Source organism: Dromaius novaehollandiae, chromosome 1 (assembly GCF_036370855.1).
Source record: "Dromaius novaehollandiae isolate bDroNov1 chromosome 1, bDroNov1.hap1, whole genome shotgun sequence".
Lineage (NCBI taxonomy): Eukaryota > Metazoa > Chordata > Aves > Casuariiformes > Dromaiidae > Dromaius > Dromaius novaehollandiae.
In genome coordinates, this window is record NC_088098.1 from 28,203,426 (window position 1) to 28,226,744 (window position 23,319).

Sequence of the window (23,319 nt, forward strand, 5' to 3'; positions counted from 1 at the left end):
AAATAATGTATATTCTTCTTTCAGGTGATGGATATTAAATTAAATTGTTAGTAGACACTAAATTGTGTCTACTAACCTAAAAATGAGACTGCACATAAGAAAGTTTCTTTACTTGTTTCAATAGTAAAATAGAAAATTAGCTAATCTTTTGTCATGGGAAGTACACCTTTATGAATTAACATTAAAAATGCATCATATGGAAGATGCAATGTTTTCTTAGGTAACAAGAAAGGTCATATTTTAATTGCTTTACACGAGTGTTGCTTTAATACTGCAGTCCGTAATTTAGAGATGAAAAATGTGTAACATAGGGTCAATGAATAAGTTCAGTTGGAAGGGACCTGTACAGATGACCTGATCCAAGCCCCCTGCTCAAAGCAGGGGCAGCTTCAATACTAGATCAGGTTGCTCAGGATCATATCAAGTTAAATTTGAGCAACTTCAAGGAGATAATGTGTTCTTCTGAAAAAAAAAAAAAAAAAAAAAAAAAAAGTTCACTTTTTCTCGGAAGTGAGAGATTCTTAGAATTATCCTTCTCAAAACTTTAGTCACAATGGTGATGAGATTATTTATATTTACAAGACTCTTTAGATGCAAATAAGTGAATATGATATAAAAATGGTATAAAAGTAAAACCTGTGAATCACTGAATCACAGAATGGTTGAGGTTGGAAGGGACCTCTGGAGATCATCTAGTCCAACCCCCCTGCTCAAGCAGGGTCACCTAGAGCAAGTTGCACAGGATCGTGTCCAGGTGGGTTTTGAATATCTCCAGAGAAGGAGACTCCACAGCTTCTCTGGGCAACCTGTTCCAGTGCTCTGTCACCTTCACAGTAATGAAGTTTTTCCTCATGTTCAGATGGAACTTCTTGTGTTTCAGTTCGTGCCCATTGCCTCTTGTCCTGTCGCTGGGCACTACTGAAGATAGTCTGGCCCCATCCTCTTGACACCCTCCCTTTAGACATTTGTATACATTGATAAGATCCCCTCTCGGTCTTCTCTTCTCTGGGCTAAACAGGCTCAGCTCTCAGCCTTTCCTTATAGGGGAGATGCAGTGAACTGGAGTTATCCTCCAGTTGTTTGATTGTAAATTGTATTTCTTTCCGTGAAATTGGTGGGACTAAAACCTCTGTGTGCACCAATCCTATCTGGATTGGTGAATCACTTTGGAACCAGTATTAAACTTCACTGTTTAGGCCTTAATGTCTAAAAGTTACGTAATAGTTTAAGGGATTTCTTGTACCTCTTCTGAATCATCAGGTGCTGATCTTCCTAAGAAGCAAGATTCTAGAAAATAACCTGATTCAGTCAGACAGTTCCTGTAATTAAGCAGTGGCTATTGCTTATGCAAGTTTTTTTTTGATCTTTGCAATCAGGATTTAGGAAAAAAAAATCTTATACAGGTATTTAGAAAGAAGTAGATCAAAATGATGCAAGTCAGTAGGTAAGTGTTGCTTCTCACCTCTCTTCATCTCATCTTTCATTTCTGATTATTCCTACTTACTGGTTTGTGTGCTTTGGTCTCCTTGTATAATTAGCGAATGCAGGTGGCACTCTTCCCCTTCTGGCTAGCTACTGTGAGATTGGAATTAATGCATTTATTGGCCAAAAATTGAATAAAACAGAGCTATTGATGTAAGGATTGTGTCAGCAGCAGCCTTTGATCATAAGAGTATAGGTTGTCTCCCTTCCTCCCTCTCCAGTGCACTTATGCAGCCATCCCCCTAGCACAGATATCTGTTAGTGGAACAGTAAACTATCCTACCTCCAAATGCTTGCTACAATGGCAGGAGTCCTGAATGTATTTAAATCTTCTGTCTTCTGACCTCACCAGGTTAGGTGGATAGTCATTGTTCTTAACAGTGGAGGTGCTCCTACCTACTGTCACAGTAGTTGCAGCAATAGATGCATGATCTCTTAGCAGCAGCAGCAGATGGAATCACCATACTTACGAAGTGTGGCAATACTGGAAATGGCAGAAAAAGGAGAATGCACCATGTGTGTTTGTGTGGGGTCTGTATGAGGGCAAGGGAAAAGCTTCTGATATTAGAGCTAAATTTATTTATTTAAATTAAATCCTATTTGGAATTTTTATGGAGGAGCACCCACTCTGTATCTCTGTAGACTTTTAAACCTTTACCATAAGCAAACTGAAGTTGAAATAGGTGCTGATATGAGATTGTTAGCTGTTATGCTGGTATCCTCCAATATCTTGCATTATGCAGGAGGGCTACCTTGTAGTCGGTTCTTGAAATACTGACCCTAATGCTGATGTGATGATAAATTACATTTCGTATCAGTAGTGTTGTTTCTCTGATCTAATAGCCGTGAGATTTATGATAACCTATACATATGAGAAAATTCCCCCTCAAAAGGGGATGTTAAATGCGTGTTGAATTGTCTTTGTGGAAAATTAAATGAAGATGCTTTCATTTTCTTCTAAATCATGCAGAATAGTGTGTTCTGTTCTTAGTTTATGTTCTCATAATGGTAAACAGTTTGAGAGCAATTTTCATCACTATAAGACTTTTTTGATAAGGATATTGATTTTGAGATTCTTAAATGTAGCAAAGTGCTTTTTTTTCCCAGGAAGTATTTCACTGTAAATCAGTAGGATTACTCAAGTATGTGATTAAGTGAGTGGCTGAATGGAGACCACAGTCACTTTTTCAGACTTATTTCCAACAGCTTAGAACATATGAGATACTGGTCTATTGAAGTCAAATGCAGAAATCTGATCATTAAACTGAAATCCAAGGTTTCTTTCTTTTAAATGCAAAATTTTAGAATTAGGGTTGATAAAATGCTTGTATTGTACTGACTTATTTGTTTCGTATTTGTATGATGCTAAACTGATGGAGCATTTTCAATTTTTTTACATTTGCAGAGAAAGAATGGGCTCAAATCTTCTTATTGAAACTGCAAGAAATTCCAAATGTCCAAAGGTAAGGGTGGAGCTTTTTTTTTTTATGTAGGAGAATTTCATTGGTACGCAGAAATCCTGTCATGGCAGCTGCGATCTGTTACTGTGTAGTGAGAAAAATGAGTCGCTCTTCCCTTTATCTAGATTACCCGGTTTTCTCCAGTCACATTCACAGGCCTTAAGATCTCTACTTTCTGTATCATCTGAAGGGCACCAATTAATTGGAGGGGTATTATATACAGCAGCAGCATGAGAGTGAAAGATGAGAAAGCAAGGGTATTTTATTTTTGGTGGAGGATAGAGTGTGAGGAAAGAAGAGAAATATAATAGCACATGTTTTAGAACAATCTGTAATTAACAGGTGTTTTGGTGTCATAGCACTATATTCACTGCTTTGCTATTAAATGAAAGACATTAACATTTTTCTAAACATAGAAACATGTGCTTGTCTGACTGTGTTCCTATTCCATGTCTAAAATGAGGACATGAAAAGGCTGGACTGGCATGTTACTTTTTGAGAGAGAAGCTGTCCTATGTCGACTTGGAAGTTATCTTTGAACTGGTCTCTTTGGCTTCCTTCCATGTTCTTCAGTAATAAAATGTGTATATAAATAGAGTTGAAACTAGTAATTACGGTAACCACTTTGTAGTGCTGGCAAGGGTGGCTCTTTAACAGGGCACAGTAAAATCAAAATAAAATGCACAGCTTTGTGATCTTTGCTGTTACTGGATTCACTGAGAGATGGATCTTTCCAAAAGGTGCTTATTACTTTACAAGTTAGATTGCATCATGAAGTGGAAACATACAGGGGAATTATCACATTAAGAGGCTTATTTTTTGTAAGTTTTCTATTAAATTCTCTGAGGTTTTTTCTTATTGCTTTCAGTACTGCTAAGAACCAGACCCTCTTTCTGACAGAAACAGAAAACTTTTTCCTCCATCAAATGGAGTACAAACCGTGTATGTGCATGCATTCCTCACTTTCATTTGAAGTTTTACTTTGTTTTTGCTTTTCTAAATACAGACTTACTATGAATTAAATGATTTACTTAAAATTATGTAGTTGAAGAATGGAAATTAATGCAGTGTTATCACAGCATCAGCTGCTAGTGCTGTTGAGTAGTATTTCACAAAAAGAAAGGCTGCTGTATAAAACAGTACAAGATACAGAATAGGGCACCCACTTGTCTGCTAAAGAGTATTGTTCTAAACAGCGCCAACCAGGCTGGGTGCATCATTGCTAAAAGGTCTTGCACATTCTTATACTCAGCTGTCATTATAAGTACTCTCACCCCATGTGATTATATCTGTAAAGTATGTGGATGTTTGCACTCTTACGTTTTGATTCATGACATTATGATTTTGGCTTTTCCACTTAGAATTACGTACGTGGCTTTTTATTAAAGATATTTCAGTGTCTTTACAAAAAAAACTAGAAAGCCTTTATGTATGATTGTCATTGCCCCCCTGCCTTGGAGAGAGCTTTTCATGGCTATTTGGGACTTTAACTGAGGGGCTACAATAAGTAATTATTTCCTAGGAGAAAAAAATTGAGTTTACACTTCTAACATATATTTCATGCCATTGTTACATTGCTGTTTACTAACTTGTGAGAATTGCACGTAGGCTTACTTCTAGTGCACTTTTCACATCAATTAAGACTCTCTTTCTGGAGCCCATAGGAACTTGAAATAATGATTAATTAAAATAAATATGTAGGATATTATGTGTGTAGCAAACATCATGTATATGGAGAATTAGTTTTAATATTTTCTGCAGCATTTGAATTTGACTGCTTCAAAAAGCTAACTTTTTTTAATTTTACATCTGACATCCCATTTTTGTTTACGTGTCAGTGGATGGATATTGATAGAAACAGAATAGCCAGTAGAAATAATTTAATGTTAAAAATAGCAGTTTCTTTAGGGAGTACTTCAGAATGTCATTTCCTGTGTTGCAATGAAGACGTTTTCTGCTGACTGTTGTACTTGGAGGTGCCAATAGAAGGTTGGTAGGAAGTTGAGTCTTTATGTTCTTCTAGTTGCTGTCTTCTCCCATTTTAGAAACAAAACAGAGTAAGCGTCTTTCCCACAAGTGCTGTTCTTTATTCTTATGATAGAAGAATTCAGGGTGCTGTTTGTGTCTAGTTCAAGCTTCTCTGTTTTTTTTTTTTTTTTTTTTTTGTGGCCTAGGGGAAGATTGCAAGGAGGTATCTTAAAAACTTTGCAGCTGTGACTCAAGTTGATAGGGAAGAAGTGGAGATGAGCTCCGCAGGAAGCTATTTCTGTATCTTACAAATAGAATGGCAATAGACTATGACAAACTTTATATAAGGACAAATTCATAGATGCGGTAAATTTTTTTTTAATTGTTACTGAATAACGTTAAATATAGTGGACTATATCTTAGTGAACTTGGATGAAATTCAGATTACAGAGAAATATAATGGAAAAAATAGCATTGTTTTATTACCAGATTACACCTGTTATGGTTTCAGCAAGTCTTCATTTTCATGTGATCAGAACTTAATCAGAACTAAATCTTTGCCCTCTTCCCCAGGTGTGCTTGAAAAAATGCATTCTTCTTTTTGCAGATCATTCTTCACTGCAATAATTGAAGCTATCATTTTGTGCTTTAAAAATGTATGTTCTACTTTTTTTAATTTAAATAGGCATTATGAAAGTGAACAAAATATAGCCTGAGTAGGATTCCAGATTTAATGTATAAATTGAATTTCATAATGTGGGAGATTTGTCATTAATCAAATCTTCCTAACTTTACTAGGTGGCTGCGGTGAGCACCATTGTAAACAGAGGAACACCGCTGAAAGCGTTTGTTTTTAGAAACTACAATCACTTTCCTGGAGTTAAGTCTCATTATATTGGAGGCTGTCAGTATAAACTATGGCAGGCCATTAGAGCCTCATCAGCTGCACCGGGTTACTTTCAGGAATATATTTTGGGTAATGATCTTCATCAGGTAAGTTGAAATCTTCTCCTTATATAAATATTTTCCAACATTATACCTGAGGAAAAAAAAGTATGAATTTCTGAATCGGAAATAAGCCGGTTATGTTAGTGGCAGATGGAAAGTCTAGAATAGGTAGGAACAAGAAAGGAAATTCTTAGCTTACATAGCCCTTGCAGAACTAGAAAGAGTAGAGGCTTTAAAATGTTCATTTTGTTAATACAAACTTGAGTTCTTTTGCTGTCCCTTTCTTCTTTGCCGGGGAGGAAACTTTATATGAGTTGTAAACTGCCTCTGACTTCCTGCTTACAACTGGTGTTTCATTCAGCAGTATTTCACTAAACAGATGGTATAACTTAATATCTAACAATACAAAAGTGTGAAAAATTCAAATTGGGCATTTCAGTGTTACTTTTATTAGTGCACAATTTCTGTTTACACTCTACTTTTAATTCTCTCCACTTACTGCTTGTGAAGCTCTGTCTTGGTTCTGAGCTAGCAAAAAGAGTAAGAGATGCTGTGGCAGTAAAATTGCACTTAGAAGACAACTGCAAAATAAATCCTTGAGAATGAAGTTATGTTTCCTATCAACAGAGAATGCCATTTTAATGATCCTGAGCAGTAAAGAGGAAGGGAAATTAATTTTTTTAGTAGCTTTCTCTAACATTTGTGTTCTCGTCCTCCAGTGCCCGTTCACTGTTTGTTCCCCAGTTCTCTGGATTGAAAAGAATCCTTTTTTACAGTATATATTTACTTAAAACTTTATTGTTTGTTTTTTTTTTAAAAAAAAAGTGTTGCAGATTTCTGACAGAAAGGATTAAAGAGGCCCTTCCAGAAAGCATAGGATTCTATCCCCTAAATTTAAAGAGAACTTACTTAATTTAAGAGAATTAAAGAGCAGTATTACATTGTAACTGTATTAAGGCTAATCCCATCAGATGAATTAACTATTGGAAAGTGACATTAGCGCATTTTGAGTAATAAGTTGTACCTGGATCATGTGCTGCATTTCTCATGGTGTCCATTAAAAGGCTGTGTAAACTCATTAGCAAAGTGTAATGTGCATAAATAATGCTTAGGTAACAAATAAGAAGTGTAAGATCAAGTAGTGAAAAATTCAGAAGCAGTGATACAGAGGCAATAAAGCTGGAATTTAATCTGAGAAAAATGAACATTCTTGGGAGGAAATTTCTCAGGAACTTAGCTGTATAACATTCTCCTAAAGAATGTGACAGAAACTCAGTCTGGGCACATTTTCTATCTGACAGAAACTCAGTCTGGGCACATTTTCTATCTAGACTGATGAAGCGGGAGAGTTAAGTGTGAGCATATGCGACAGTAAAACTACTTAAGGAAACTGCAGGGTGTGACTTCCAGAATCTTTGAGACATCTTTTGTTTGTCTATCTTCGCAGCATCTTTCTTTCCATGTAGGATAACTTTTCACAATATAATATACTTTTCTAGCTTGCCTAGTTAGATTGGATGAATTTATCTAGTTTTACATGTTAGTCAATGGCGACCATGTTCGTGTGTTGGTAACTTCGCATGCACATTGCAAAAACATTAAATATTCGTGACGTATATAATAGTTTAAAATAATAATTTCAAAAGTTAAGCTGTATTTTGAATTAACATTTATGAGGAGATGGAAAGGAGATGGATTAATTATATTCAGCTATATAAATTAAGGACCACCAAAATTCTACATAAGCTGGGGGAGAGGTGATCCTGTGGAGAGTAGGGTGGTTCCACTGGTGTGTGTGGGGTTTTTTTGGTAGGGTGCATGTGGTAGCCCTAAGAGCATATATATATATTTTTTTTTAATCAAATACCGCCTGAAATAAGCATAGAAGGAAACTTTTTTGTTTTTTAAAGCTGAAAATGGAGTCATACATCATATATTCCAAAGCACTGCTCAAAATCCTGAAGCATTGTCATCTTCCATCTGGTCAAGCAAAACTAGAAAGGGAACTACTTTAGCCTCTGGAGCTGTTCCAGGCTGCTCCTTAACTGCTTGAATGGGTCAGTGTTTAGCTATGTGAGGAACTTTTCTTCCTCTTCTCACCTTTCCACCCCCTCTTTCCTTGAATTGAGAGCACATCAAAGTCTGGTTTTGCTTCTATATGAAGAACAGCTAAGCAAACAGAATGATTTTTATCTTCTGCACAGTAGTTAGACGATTATTTATCTTAATGTCATTTTTGTATTGCCACTACAGTCTGGCAAGTCTGACAGACTTGTATTTCCAGAAGTGCAGTAAGTTGGATATTAATTTTCAATAATACTAACCATTCCTTTACATTCTCTAGTCTGGTAAACTGGGCTTAAAGTGAAAATAGGTGAAATTAAGTCCAGTATTCTCAGCTACATAGAGCTAGAATGACATCTAGTTCATTTCTCCTTACTCCAGTCTCTTTGGGCAAGCCCTTCTACATAGACTTTTTATTAGTGTTTCACAGAGTCGCAACTCTTTTTTTTCTTAAAACATCCTACTAGATGTATTTTAATTATTAGAAAGCAAGAACTTAGGGTATGGTTTGATTAATTCTGTAGAATTCACACCTATGAGGTTCCAAGTCTTTAAATTATATATTCTCTTAGCAGGAATACTTTCGCTTTTGTAAGCCATAAAGGACTAAGCATATTTTCAGTACTAAAACTGTTTACTGTAGTAGAACTAGATGATAAATTGATTGATTTTAAATTTTCACTATCTGAAAATATCTCTTCCACCCATGCATGATATTTTAACATTTTTAAATTCTTTTAGAATCTAAAGGCCATCATCTTTCTTGTGTTTCGAGCTCATCTTTACCCAGATTATACTTCTCTTATCACATCTGTATTTCCATAACTTTCTATTTTGTCTGAGATGTGCTTGTTTTTTAATAGGCAGAAGGGTAACAAACTGGTACATGACAAATGCTATAGAATCTTCATGCAGATTTTTATCCCAGATTATGTTTCCACTACTTCACAAGCAAGCTACCTTGAATTACCTTGTTTTAACCCTGAGGTAAAAGCCTTCATGCATTTAACAGACTGTTATCCTGATGTTCTTGGGCATAATGGTACCTCAGTGAAAATGCAAGGCAATCAAGTATTTATCTCTAATAAAGAATCCAAGGTGACCCTTGAGTCATGTATTTCTCAGGTATTTGGATTAAAGACAATGTATATGCATAAATACATTTTTAAATAAATAGAATGGTAAGTGCAATCATATTTCTTTTTAAGGTAGCTTTTTATTAATCTTCAGGTTTTAGATTAAAAAAAAATGTTAATAAATTTTACTCAGTTATAGCTCGTACCCAAAAACTAAACGTGGGATAGGTAGGTATTCATTTAGCATCATTATTGTAAAATTGCTAGGATTAGGTTAGTTCATTCACTATAATTGTCGTGTTAAATTCCTCCTCCTATATGGAAATACTTGTTCTTTTCTGTTTTATCACTCTAAGGTTATACACTGTCTAACAGGTCAGGCTGCTTTTGAACTATAGCAATAAAAGAAACACAGCATTATGTAAGACACTGCAGTAGGAACATGATTTTTGTAACATGCATCAGTGCAGTATGCATTAACTTTAAGTAATTTTTTTATAGTCAGCCTGCATATCTTCCTCTGTTACCTAGCTTTTGTTGAAATTGGAGCCCTTTTTCAAACTGCATAAAGTAGTTGTCTGAGAGAGATATGTGTAGGGTTCTTAAAAATTCTGTGTATAACTCTATAACTGTCTATGTTGGAATCATGCCTGAGTTGAATTGTATCTGTTTTTTATTTTAATCCTCACTTTTCTGTATGTGTGTATATTTACACATGCATGTGTGTTTGTGAGCAATACATGCGCACCCTTTCTCTGAGAGCACTCCAGTATGACTTTCTGTACTAGTCACTGCAAACATTCAAGAGGATTGTAAAGTGTCTTATTTAATCAATAAGGTAATAAATTATTATTTCTATAGCTCTTCTGACATAATGATTAAGGAAGACATTTGTAGGTTCCTAAACATTTATTTCTGTTTGTGCTGTAGATAAGCTGATGCAAAGTTTGATAAATTTCCACAAAAAGTAGCTCAAAAACCGAATAGCAATATTTACATTTGCCTCAATCATGCCATGCTATCCAGTTCCGCTCTGTCAAGTAGAAAAAAACAGTGCAGCTGTTGGTAGATGAGGGGAGGAGGATTAATATTCTTTGTGGTTCAAAAGAGGAGCACATTAACATTCAAAGGGATTTAATCCCTGTAACATGCTTCTCCAGGAACCATGCAAGTCGAGAGACACCAAGCCCTGATGTCACAATATAGAAGCTTTATTGCCACATATGTCAGCTTTTTTTATATTAACCTCTATTTATGAAGCCCTGCTCATCACTTAACCTCTCCCAGCCCTCTTAAAAAGAGCGATTCACCCCCCACCCCGCCACTTCCCACAGAGGTGGGATTGTTTCTTATTTCTGTTCCTCTTTTTTTCTGTAGAGTGAAAAGCTTTTCTTTTTCAGACTGTTCAGTAGTGTCACTTCAGTAGGCAGTATGGTGTTTCAAGCAAATTACCAATTAAATAATGGAGCAGTTTAACATTTAACAAAATCATTATGCACACTTCATTTATTGGGTTTTACAGAAAAAAACTAAATTTGTGCTAACAGATTAATTAAAAGGGCAGCAGAATTGAGAAGGGATTTAAGGAACTTTTTTTTCCCTCCTTCTCTCAAAATAAAATATACTCAATACAAAGGGTTTGGTATTTTTTTTTCTTGATAATTTCCCATAGTTTCATTTCTACTTTAAAATTAGTTTTGTTAAAATATTGGTGCTGACTTATGCTAGTGTTCACAGACTCATGTTTTCTAGAACTTTGAGGAAGAACTGATAATAAGGAGGTTAAAATGTTGGCAGCTAGATAGTGGAGCTTTAATAGTGCAGGTGTAACAGTATGTGTGGTGAAACTACAACCTATAAATATATAGATGTGCGGAGAGAAAACAAACCATAATATGCTGTAACTAAAATTTCAAGTTTCATCTTGATAACACAATATGCAGTGTTGAAGACTCTTTACCTCCTTTCATTAGATGGTACATCTGGAAAGCTTGTTCATCTTTGTAATTTGTTACAGGACGGGCCTTTAAAAGTGATTCGCTTAGTGGATCCTACCCTAATTGGTTTTACATGGTAGCTTTTAAAATTAGATTCAAGGGTGCTTCCCAGGCTCCAAGAAGACATAGAATATAGGTCACATTGAAGTTCTTTTCATTCTTAGGATATGCCACGGTGATCAGTATGCACTGGAGCTACATGGACTGTGATTTAATAGGTATATCTTGTTCTCACAATGATAGAAACAAATATTTCTTTGTTTCTCTATCTAGCTGTTGCCATACACATTTTCCTACAGCCTTTGAGGCAAAATCACCTACTGTTTAAGGAAGGGAGAATTTACTGGCATGTGTCAGCTACATGGATATGTGTATTTCTATTTCTCTTACAGATTCTAGAGGTTTGGTTAGCAGCTTTTAAGGTGGATGTACATGATGCAGTTTACCAACCTTCCCAGAATTGCTCTGTTTATTGTACCGGTGTTAGTTTGCAGAGCAGGCTGCTTGCAGTGTCTCCTGTAGAGGACTTGCTAAGTGAAGTGTTTTGTGAAGGTTTGTTTTGTGAAATAAAACTGAGAGTATGATTTCTTTAGGTATTTAACTTGGAAGCATTATGACTTTTATCTACTATCATTTAAAGTGATATTATGATATAAATGTAACTTTCAGAGTGCTTATTTAAAAAACATCACTCCCAAATGAACTATATTAAAATATTTTTTGCTTAGATTTCTGAGTTCAGATATCTTTATTGACTCTTTTTACCAGCTAATAATTAATGCAAAAAAATAAACCTTGCAAAATCAGAGGAAGCTGGTATAGTGAACAAGTAAGAGCTAAGTCCATTCAGTAATCTCTGTAGAGTCAATGTAGACTCCTGCTGTCAGGTTCTGATCTTACTGGCCACCATTTCTGAGGAGAGCCAAAGGATTATTTGCAGTAAATTCTTGTCGCTTGTAATCTTTTCTTTTTTTTTTTTTTCCTTTTTCCTCCAGGTTGTCTGTTTCTCTAATACTGACTTAAATGAGACCGTATTTCCATTTGAAATAGCTTTGTGGTATTCATTGCAAATAAAAGCCTAAGAATGTTTAGAGCAACTTTTGATACATTGTTACCTCTTCCATTAAGGAAGATTGGACTGTGATATATATAGTGGTCTATGCATAATGTGAACGGTCGACCATGCTACCAGTTTTGTCAGCCACTATCCACTCTAATTTTCCTTCTGTTTTGCTGTTTAGGAGGCTGCCCTCTTTTTGTCATAGATATAGATCTTAGTACTGTGATGGCATTAATTATTAGCACGTATGCAAAATGTGCATAAAGTTGGTTAGTTTAATACCCAGTATCTTCACAGTAGTTGAATAGGGCACAATGTCTGTGTCTTATTTCCTGTGCTGAGCTCTGCTTCCAGTACGAGGATTAATCTGTCATGATAATTTTCCAAATCCCAAGCATGTTGGAGATGACTTCAAAGACTCTTTACCTTGTGGGTTTTTTTTTTTTTTTAACTTTATGTAACTTTATGCCACTGTTTTTATAGCAAAGATACTTTAGACTTCTGGCTGCAGATCCTTTCAGAATTATTTCGGCAGGCATTTCCTTAGGAAAAAAATAGCTGAAGTATAGAACTAAACAGTTTCTCTTGGGTTAAGTCAAGTTCTCTGTCATAGCTGCCAACTGCATCATACAGTCTAGTTCATAAACACATAATGCTGTCTTTGCTTCTGCTACCCTTGTAGAAGGTTATTTCAAGTTCTCATTTTTCTGATAGCGAGACAATTTCCGATTTTTAGTCTGAGTCTATTCATAGCTAATTGATACCCATTCTTGCCATGCCAGTGCTTTCTCCAGTTTAATTAACTCTCCTTTTTGTAGTATTTACCCTTCTGATGTGTTTATAGAAAGCACTCATACCCTTTTTCATTTTGCTAGTCTAAATATGCCAAACTGTCTCAATCTTACAAAATGGACTCTGTGTTCTCTTAATCATACTAGTAGTCTTTCACTGCACCTGCTGTAGTTTGAGTAATCTTTCTTGAAACTGGACTCTTCAGTGTGCTTTGGCATGACCCAGGGCATATCGTACAAAGTTGGATGATATACCAGATTTCAATTCACCAGATTTTTAAATTAGAAGCAAAATTCAAAGAATTTGATCAGGCTGGAACGCTGGATGTATTCTAGATGTTTTCTTAACTGTGTCATATATTTCCCTTTTTTCAGGAGAAGATACAGCAAAAATACACATTTGCCTTTTCAACAGCCACTCCATATAGATGGTTTTAAATCATTCCATGAAAGTTCTGTACCCAGATCTTTCTCCTTTTTGGTCTGTGTGATTCCAGGTTTGTTCTGAAGAGGATAGCTTCATGTTTATAAGCATTTTCTTTCATCATACATCATCTCGTTTGGGTTGCCCCAGACCTGAAGGTCATTCTGTATTCTCACCAAGGCCACTGTATTTACTATACCTCTAATTTTTGTAGTAACAGATTCCATTAGCACTTGCATAGTTTTGAGAAAAGATGATGAGCCCAAAATGAGCCTTTGAATAATTCTGTTATAAAACAGTCTCAAGCCAAAGAGCTCTTCATTCAACATAAACTGTTGTCTGTCTGATTAGCCAGTTATTTCTCCACTGTAATCTCTTTAACTGTTTTCCAGTGGTCTGGTATGTGATGTGATTTACAAGTCCAGATGTTAATTATCTAAAAAAATCTGTTACCATTTCTATCTGCTTTTGATAAAACCACGTTATATTTTTCATCTAGGTATGTACTACTAAATTTAGAGAGTATAAAATCCTGTGAGTCTCATGAAATTGCAGTCTAGCAGCAAAGAACCTTAATTAAAAAAGTATCATTGCCTTAGTAATAGTGACTATATATTTTCTTTACAAAAGAGACAGTGAAGGAGAATGACCCTGGCAAATATGGTCTAACCTCAATAAAATGCCTATCTTTAGAACAGTAATTGAAGAGAAGAAAAATTGAAACAACTTAGCGTAGCTAGAAAGCTATATAGTCGTAAGTTGTTCGCTGTTGTTTTTCTTAGGTTACTAGTAAGAACTTCTTAATATTTTTACAAGTTCTAACTGATTGATTCCTTTTCTGTTCCTCCAGTTTTTGACCAACAAGACATTGTTTTTTTCCTGCTCTTCATAGGCTTTCTTCTTGCTTATGATCTTGAAGGAGTTTGTTCTTCATTTTGGGTACAGAACTTTGCCTTCCGTGTTTCACCCCTTCCCCCCCCCCCCCCCCCCCCCGCCTTTACTGAGGATACAGGTACTAGGTAGTTCATATCCAGATCCCAAATCCTTCATGTGAGTTATCTCCAGTAATTATTTTCCTCTATTTCTTAAATTTTAAGATAAAATACTTTGGTTATGACCCTGCTTTGTTTCAATTTCAACAATTCTAATGTTTACGTCAATAAACGAAGAATAAAATTATATTAAGAAATTTGAATAGCTTGCATAGTTGTATAAATTAGTTTTTTTAATGGTAAATCCAATTTTGGTTTGAAATTACAGTATGAACGGTAAATATTTGTGTTGTTTCTAATACACTTAATGTAAGAGGTCCATAGAGGGTGCTTACAGCATTCTGATTATTGTACAGATTTAAACAGATGGATGATCAGCAATTTTTGCATAGCAGTTGTCAGTAGTATATCTAATAATATGGCTAACCCAGATTTCCTATGGATCACTACTACTACTACTCGTACTCTTCCATATTTTTCTTGAAGTATTTTCAGTTTCCTGTCAGTTTTACTACTCCTTGATAAACTGGCAGCTAAAAGCATAGACCAACTAATTTGCAAAACTAGTATCAATAAGTAAATTATAAATAACATTAGTCAGGTTATTGATATAATAATATATTGTGTCCTTATATTTACCTGGTTGCCTTGGAAAATAGAACTTAAACAATTCTGAAATTCTGAAAGTCTAATACAGTCCATCTTTTTTTTACAAGCATTAGGATTTATCTGGATCTGGGATTTCTGCTCACTTGTGGAGTTCTTTGTTTTAATGTAATTCTTTTGTAAGACTACTAGAGCTATCTCCTTACAGTCTGATATATTTAAACTCTACTCACTATCAAGAGATTTATTATATGCTTCCTAAGTTAAATGTTGTCAGAAAGAACAAAACTTCTAGACTTAAGCCCCCTAGCATCATCTGAATTCAGAAGGATTTTATTAAGATCCATTTAGATTTTTTTTTTAACTGGACTCTTGAACATTTTCTGTGCTTCACAAACATAATATGAAGAACCCAGGTTTGGCCCTGTGTTTGGGTCCAGCATAGGTCCAAGCATGGACCAGCTTCCTTTCTTAGTTTCTGCACTGTGCCTCACTTGTAATGTATATGCAGTTAATCATTTGGAAGCTACAGGTACAATAAAGAATATTTTGTTGATGTGTGCTGTTGTTCATTGCAGAATATATGCAATTAAATCTATGGTATATAGGTAAAGTTTTTAATGAGATATCTGACAACTTATTTTATTGTCAAATGACCTTTTCTTTCATGAGGCCCGCTAATATTTAGCAAGTCTTCATCAATAAGATACAGGAGGGCGTTTTCAGTATCTGACATGTAAACATGAATTCCATAGTGTTTTCGGGGCAACTCGGCATTTTCTATGAATTAATGACTAGCTGGGCTGAGCTGATAACTTAAGATAATCACTTAGCAGCCTACCTCACTAGACCATTTATCCTGAAGAAATGTCAAGTGCAAACATGACTAATGTGAAGTAAAATATATTACTAAATTGTTAGTTCATATTAGTGATAATATTGATAAGCTCTGTGAAGCATTTAGGGTAACATTTGTGTTTATGCAAACAGTGTAGTAAGGTATACTTGAGTAATCATTAGAAGAATAATGATTAAAAACTGTAGGGGAGAATGGTTGTCCTAAAAAGTAAGCTCTTAAGTAAACTTTCAAACTTTCAGATATTTTTATACTTAATATACTTAGGTAATGTGATCTCTCAATAGACAGTATCCTTTGTTTGCAACTGGTGTGTCAGAAGTACAGATTTAGCTAATGTACATTGTAATTGATTTTTTTTAAACTATCAGACAGCAGTAATGAAAATTTTGATATTGATGTCATTCAGTAATATGAATACAAATTTATTTAATTTGTTTTCTCTACAAAAATCTTTTAAGGATTTTTGCCATTACTCAGTTCAGCGGGAATTCCTTTTTCAATCCAGACCTGAGCAGTTATCACAGTTCTAAAATGTTTCTTTTCCTAGTGTCTGCAGAAGAATTATTTTTGACTTAATTTTGAGATAGCCTTATAAAGTAATGAGCAGATGTGTATTTGACATTGTTGCCTCTCTGTAAGTAATGGAATTGGCTCATTCTTACATTTCTCCTACAAATTTCTAACAATTTAGAAGGAATGCATTAGTATTTGTCACCAAGTAGGGCTCTTGAGGAAGCAGCAACGTGCAGAATACATTATAAATTGTATGTAGTGACCTAATAGTATGTCTGCTAGTATGACTGTGGAGCAAGAGTGATTTTCTTCAAATACCTTATTTTTGTAAAGAGCTAACTTTAGGTCATTGTATGCTTCATAGAAAATGGTTTAATTATTAAAATTACTTTTCTCGCTCATCTCTTGTGCAACAAGGTGGAACAGACCTACCATTAGAATGACGCTAAAACAACTTGTTTAAAATCCACGTTTCAGAGATCTGTTAGAAATATTGGCACCATTTTCCACTGCTAGCACCAAAATAAAGATAAAACAATTCTACTTCTACACTCTTTCATGTTTGTAACAATATTTTCTAGGCTCGAAAATAGTTTGTGTAAGGAAGGATATAAAGACTTCCTGTGCTTGCTGGGAGCTCCTCTTCAACAGTTTCATCCTCAGTAGTGCTGTGACCAAACTGACTGATTGCTCACAAGAGGAGAACCATAATTTATCTAAAAATTAATGATCTTTCATAGAACAGTGTAATCATGTAACCTTTATGTTGAGGAAAGCATATTTGTACTCAGCACTGCAGGGACTAGTTTATTATACAATTAAATCTAAATTTATAGGTTCCTTTTTCATTAAATAATATATTTAAATGTAACATGGTAACTCAGTGATAGTTGGCTAAACAAGCTTTAGAATAAGTTAATATTCTTATAATGGCAATATGTGCCCAGTGCAATCAGAGGACTAGACTGGGTTATGAATCCTGAAAATATCTGTCGATATGTTACCTGAGTAGATCTCACAGGTACTAAAATAACCCTCTCATTTCTTAATCCTGTCTTCTACTTTGAGGACACTTGCTGCTACTTATGTAAATGTATAGAGATGATTTTATGGAATAATTCAGCAAGGCATACCCATTTTATTTATGGAAACCAGAGTAAATGTTTTTAGCTTAAAGATTTTTATTTTCTAAGAAGTAACCCTTTGTAATAGGGCAAAAACACTTCAAGCTCTTCATTTAAAGCAGTAAGCCTTATTCTTAATCTGCTTCTGTTCATTATTTTTACGTTGATTTTAAACACAGGATTTGAAAAATACTTTTCAAAAGTCTATTCAAAATCTTGTCTTAGACTGTGATAGCCTTGTACTAATTCTGTCTCTACTTTTTCACAAATACAATGAAAGTAAACAACAGAGCAAGTCTGTAAAAGTGAACTAGAATGCAAAGCATGTCTGCATAGGCAGTGAGGTGAAATGGTTACTATGGAGCTAACAAACTCAGCTTCCAAATATCAGACTTGGCTTCTGTAAGTCATGTATCCCTCACCCAATGCTAGATTATTTTCTTCACAAAGTTTAGCATCATTTAAGTAAAACTATGCAGCACACTAGATGTTGCTTAGAACAATTACGAGGCACAATTGGAATCTGACAAAGTTAGGAAATGGAATGATAAGCTATGAATGTACGGTGTATTCTGAACTTTATAAAAAACAATTGGCCATAGTAAAGTATGACTGATTTTTTTTTAACATGTTAAGTTTAATAACAGCTTTTAAAGTATTGACTTTAATATTAGAATCATGTTTTTATGCATCTTCATAATAGTTGTTTATGTGATACAAGATTTTCGGAAGGTTCTGTACAACCAGGCTCCCAACGGGTCTGGAGTATTTGCTGTCTTTGAGGCTTTCAAGGGTATTTTCCTTCTGGTTGTAGAATTTGTCTCCATCTAACTCATATTGTTTAATCAGGCCTTTCTTTATCCCTCAGATTGGGGAAGGGGGGTATCTTCACCAGAGTTTTAATTGAGGTGTATGCCTACAAAAGGTGCATTTTTCCTGTTTTAAATAATTTATGATCTAGTAGTCAAATCATGAGGGAGCCTTTCCTGACTATTTTGCAAACATCAGAATATTTATAGAAGATATTAGCTACAGCTTTAGACTTCCAGCTAATCAACACTAGGCCCTAAAAATATGGCTGCAGTTGCAATAGGAATATTTTTGGAAAAACTTGTGTGGAAAAAATATTTCCTAAAGTTCATTTAGGAATTAGTTCATACACTGTTAAGCAAGACATAGCAATTGAACGTTTACCCCTTGGAAACGCATGGCATAAGACAGAAAGTAATCTCTCACTCCTCAAGTTTATTGCTTTGCTGTCAGAGATAAGCTTGTTTATACATGTGTTAAGCTCCCTTTTAAGATTAATTCTTTTCATTGCTTCCATTGTTTCTATTGGAAATTAAAAAAAAAATAGCTGCTTTCGATTGCGTTTACCTCCGTGATGACATTGGGACGGTTACACACCCTTTTTCAGCGCTTACATTACCATTCCTGCTATGGCACTTTATTCAGTGTACTGTCAGCAAATCAAGTTGACTCAAGTGTGGAGTGGTTTTGCAAAGTTCAGAATATTAGGAAGTGTATAGTAGTTGCCAGTGCACTGACCGTAGCAGACGTTGGTAGACGAACACAAAAGGTTTTTCTGGGGTGACTCATGTATGTTTGGGAAGTAAAAAAGGTGGCTTGCAACTACAGAATTTACTGAATAAGAAGAGGTGGTGATATGTAGGCAAGGAAAGACAAGCTAAGAATGGGAGAGCAAAGGGAGTGAGCCACTTGTCTGTGCTGGCCGCTTGCGCTGGCCGCTTGCCCAGTACGTAGTCAGAACTCAGGACAATTGCACATTTCTGGGGATGCTGGTCAGCACATGAGCCATTTGAAGAGTTCCTGTAAGTTGAAGCCACCCTTTCAGTTCCGGATTCCAAGATATGAGTTACATATGGATAATGCATGTTTGCATTTTTTACAAGTCTTCTGACTTGCACTGGCAAATGTCAGTTTCTTACAAGACCGGCTTTTAGAACGTAAATTCATATTACAGCTAAAATAAGATTTATGTACAACAATGATGCACGTAATACTTTAAATAGCATGGAATCATAGGAAATTTGAAGTAATAAAGGACCTCTGGAGGTCATTTGGTCCAACCTCTTCTTCAAAGCAGGATAAAGTTAAAATTTAGCTTAGATAGCTCAGCCTTTCTCCACTTGAGTTTTGAAAATCTCCAAGGATGGAGGTCCCAGACTCTGTGGCTCTTGCTCTGCACTTTTAGAGAGAGTCTGGCTGTATGTCCTCTGTAGTGGAAGATTGTGATTAGATTCAGCCTTAGCCTTTTCTCTCCAGGCTAAACAAATGCAGTTCCCTGAGTCTCTTCTTATATGTCACGTGCTTCAGCTCCCAAACCATCTTCGTGGTTCTACACTGTATTCATTCCAGTTTTTCAGTATTTTGTAATTGGGCATCCAAAACTGGATGCAGTATTTACAATTTTTCCTCATGAATGGTAAGTAGAGGGTAATAATCACTTCCTTTGACCTGCTGGCTATGTTCTCTAGCCCAATATGATATTAGCATTCATTGCTGCAAGCGTACATTGATAATGTAGTAGCATATCTACTATGCTGTTCAAGTTGTCTCTCCTCTTCTGTGTGTGCACATCCGTAGGTACTATACCATGGCCATATAATAATACAGATAAAATGGGAAACAAAGTGTATTAAGATATTTCAGTCTATCCAAAAGGAGCTGGTAAATTAACTAGGAATGGAAAAGATTTGGTGTTGTACATAGTCATCATTGCTTTGTGGAACTGGAATTACATCTGAAGATTATAGTGAAATTTAAAATATAAACTTATATTGACAAGGTAATTTTTATACCATTGTATGTGGCATAAAGCAAAGACACTTTCTCCTCTGTAGTATTTACTTATATGAAGGCTTAGGGGAGCAGAATTATGCTATGCTAGTATGGGTCCATGACATTTGTGCTTTTCTACTCTAAATTACATTCTGAAAATATATTGAATAAAACAGATAAAAGGCAGAGGGATGCAACAGTACATGCATATACCTTGGAGGTTGCATTTTGACGTCTCACTGATACACTTATTAATCACTATATTTACAAACTTTCTAAAATGCATTATTGTACAAGTGCAGTTTTATTCATGGAAAGTCAGATATGTGGAACTTCCCACAGTCAGTTCATAGGCTGTTCAGTGCAGTTTGCCACCTGTATACTTAGTTTCCCTGATCTTTCAGTGATTGCCACATTTCTCCCGATAGCATGTCACTGCTATACAATTTACTTTATTTCTGTTAGTTCCACAGTTGTGTGTTTTAGTTCGTGTTCTGAATCAGTACATTATTAGCTTGAGTGACACTTCTTTCTTCTAGTTTACTATTCTTGTTTGCCCTTTTCCCCTCCTGCAGAAGCATGCTGAGAAGATCCTAATCCTACCATCCTAGTAACTGAAACACTTAAAAATTAAAATTGAAAAGTAAGAGGATCAAAGACAACAGATGAAACCAAGAAAACAGAACATTTGAAAATGAATGGAGTCAAAAATTGAAAGACTTCCTTCTGGAAACAGAGACAAACAAGAATTCAGATTTTGGCCAGCAGACATCTCTGGTACCCATAGATTAGATAAATTGACCTTGTTTGCCTCCAACTCTTTAACTGTATGAAACTTTAAAGTGGCAAGAAAGCTCTAGAAACTAATATGGAAAAGGGAGGAAACTATTCTGATACTCCAGGAACATTCTATACAGTTAGCAATCATTCAGTCTTCTAGTTATACTGTATTTTGGTTAATGCATTTGTATAAAAATATTTTAAAAGCTAAATGTTTGCAACAAAAAAATCATAATTAGTAAGTTAGAAATAATTTGTACTACTTCATGATATAAATATGGAATAATGTCAACAAACCCAGAAAAAATTAAAGTTACTGAACAAATTTTAGCACATCTCCAAAACAAGTTGCCTAACTTGTTTTAGGAACTCCAAAGCAAGGATCAGCGAAGATCCCAATGATCTCTATATGTGTTACATTCACAAACATGACAAAACTGCCTATTGAAACACTTGAATTGTATTCTAGCATCTCAAAGACAAATGTGAAGAAAGATATGTCATGATTCCTTAAAACAATATTTTCTTAGAATATTTAGATCTTTCTGTCATATTTCTGTAATGCTAGTTTAACATATTTCTCGGGCAGGCCTTTTTGTCAAGTTTTATGAAAATAGAGGAAGGAAACAAGTATTTTCAATCAGAAAGGTTAGTTACTATTTTCTTAATCTTAGAGCTGGAAAAGGACAAAAACATCCTTGTATTTAGTTTTCTGTGTAGAGTCTAACTTAAACATAAGCAAGGTTAATAGGCACTGAAGAGGCCATTCATTTTAACAGTGTCTTGAGCAAAGTGGACAGTCCAGAATGAGTTCAAAGAGCTTTTGTAGATTGAAATGAAAGCTTAATAAAAAAAAGAAATTCCCTCAGCTCAGTAATCCTGTTTTTACTTATTTATCACAGCTGTAGTTAGGAGTTTCTGTTAAATGTGCATCAATGCCAGAAGACTTATTATTCCAAGCTATTCCTGAATAGGTTGCTTTTTTATTATTTTTGTAATGTGATGGTCAGGTTTTAGTATAGGGAGCTTTTGTAGAATGTTTATTATAGTCCATATTCTGTTTCTTTTCCATTTCTAAAATTTTCTTTATAGAGATTTTGAATGGATATAAAATCCTTATTTTCTGCTGTGATTATTTACTATTCTTAACATCAAAAATCTTAGAAACGAAAGCCTCCGCATGTTTTTGCAGTCTACCTACTTACATGCACAAAGTATATCCTACTATGCTTTCTTAGATGCCCAGGAGACAAACAAAATTAAGCTATTTTAAAGCAGAGAGAATGCATTGTAAGGCAGTGTGGAAGCTTTATCTTTTTCTTATGTACCAAGGTAGCAGAGATGTACTGATTAAGCGTTCTCTTCTGCAGACCACGGGTACTGCCTGTGCTTAGCCCCTCTGCCAGGAGAGCGTAGGAGTTCATTCCTGAACTAGGAAGAAGATTTCTTAGCTTAGCACACGGAAAAATAAAAAGACATGGTGGTAGTTTTGTTTTGGTTTGTTTACTTTGAGGAAAACCACTGTTCTTAAGAGTAGTAACCTCCTCATCTGATTATCGTACTTTTAGGTTTTGTGCGGGGCAGGGGAATTTGCCAATATGTCAGACCAGCCCCTTTCCAATTAAAGCCCCTTTCCAATAAAATTATTTAATTGAGGGAAGACAGAATTGTACCCCTACGCAGCCCACGAAGTCTACAGAATTACTGGCAAATGCAGAACAGGCACAAACAGAAAAATGGGGCTGCTTAAGTAGCATTAGAAATCAATTTTCAGCCTACTTTAATTCAGTAGTCTGCCTTGCCATCAGGATAGGCTTTTGAAGTGGTCTCAAATCCTTGGTTAATTTTAATCTTGCTGCAATTCTAGGGGCTTTTTGCCAGCCAAGGAAAATCATCATGCCAGCAATTGTCTGGTACAGCTGTAGAAATATGAAAAACTGCAGCATCTATATTTTACAGTAATTTTTAAAAAATGTTTAGAAAGATTGTCATGATTAATGGCAAAACGGTCTACAATCTTAGGTAACTCAGTTTTGCATAGCGCATAGAAGCTCATTATTTTGATACTGTAAATAAATAATATCAAAGGAACAGCAAGTACAAAAACAAAATAATTTTCCAAGCCATAAGATTCAATTTTTAAATGCTGTAATAGCCAAATCTATCACTACTTGTTGAACTTGATGTTTTCATGTTGTTAAATTTTGCTTTTATAACTGCTTTTTTTTTTAGGCCTTCCCATTATAGAAAATCCTGTTGAATTCAAAATCCAAAATAATCTATTTTTTATCAGAATGAAGATAATAGGTATTTCCAGGAAGTGCTGAACATAATTTTAAAGAATTGCTGGATCAACATCATCTCATCTGAATG

At 35.1% G+C, this 23,319-nt stretch overlaps 1 protein-coding gene across 5 annotated transcripts in view; it reads left to right on the top strand.

Moving 5' to 3' along the window:
- Window positions 1-23,319, top strand: part of PNPLA8 (patatin like phospholipase domain containing 8) — a 42,688-nt gene that overhangs the window by 15,452 nt on the left and 3,917 nt on the right. For 3 of the 5 annotated variants that reach the window (XM_026117713.2, XM_064507865.1, XM_064507855.1), the window contains exons 7-8: window positions 2,888-2,945; window positions 5,709-5,903. In XM_026117713.2, coding sequence (XP_025973498.2) covers window positions 2,888-2,945; window positions 5,709-5,903 — 253 coding nt within the window. Of the gene's footprint in view, window positions 1-2,887; window positions 2,946-5,708; window positions 5,904-20,741; window positions 20,944-23,319 lie in introns of all 5 variants that reach the window. The other 2 variants (XR_010388065.1, XM_064507860.1) reach the window with 2 other exon arrangements.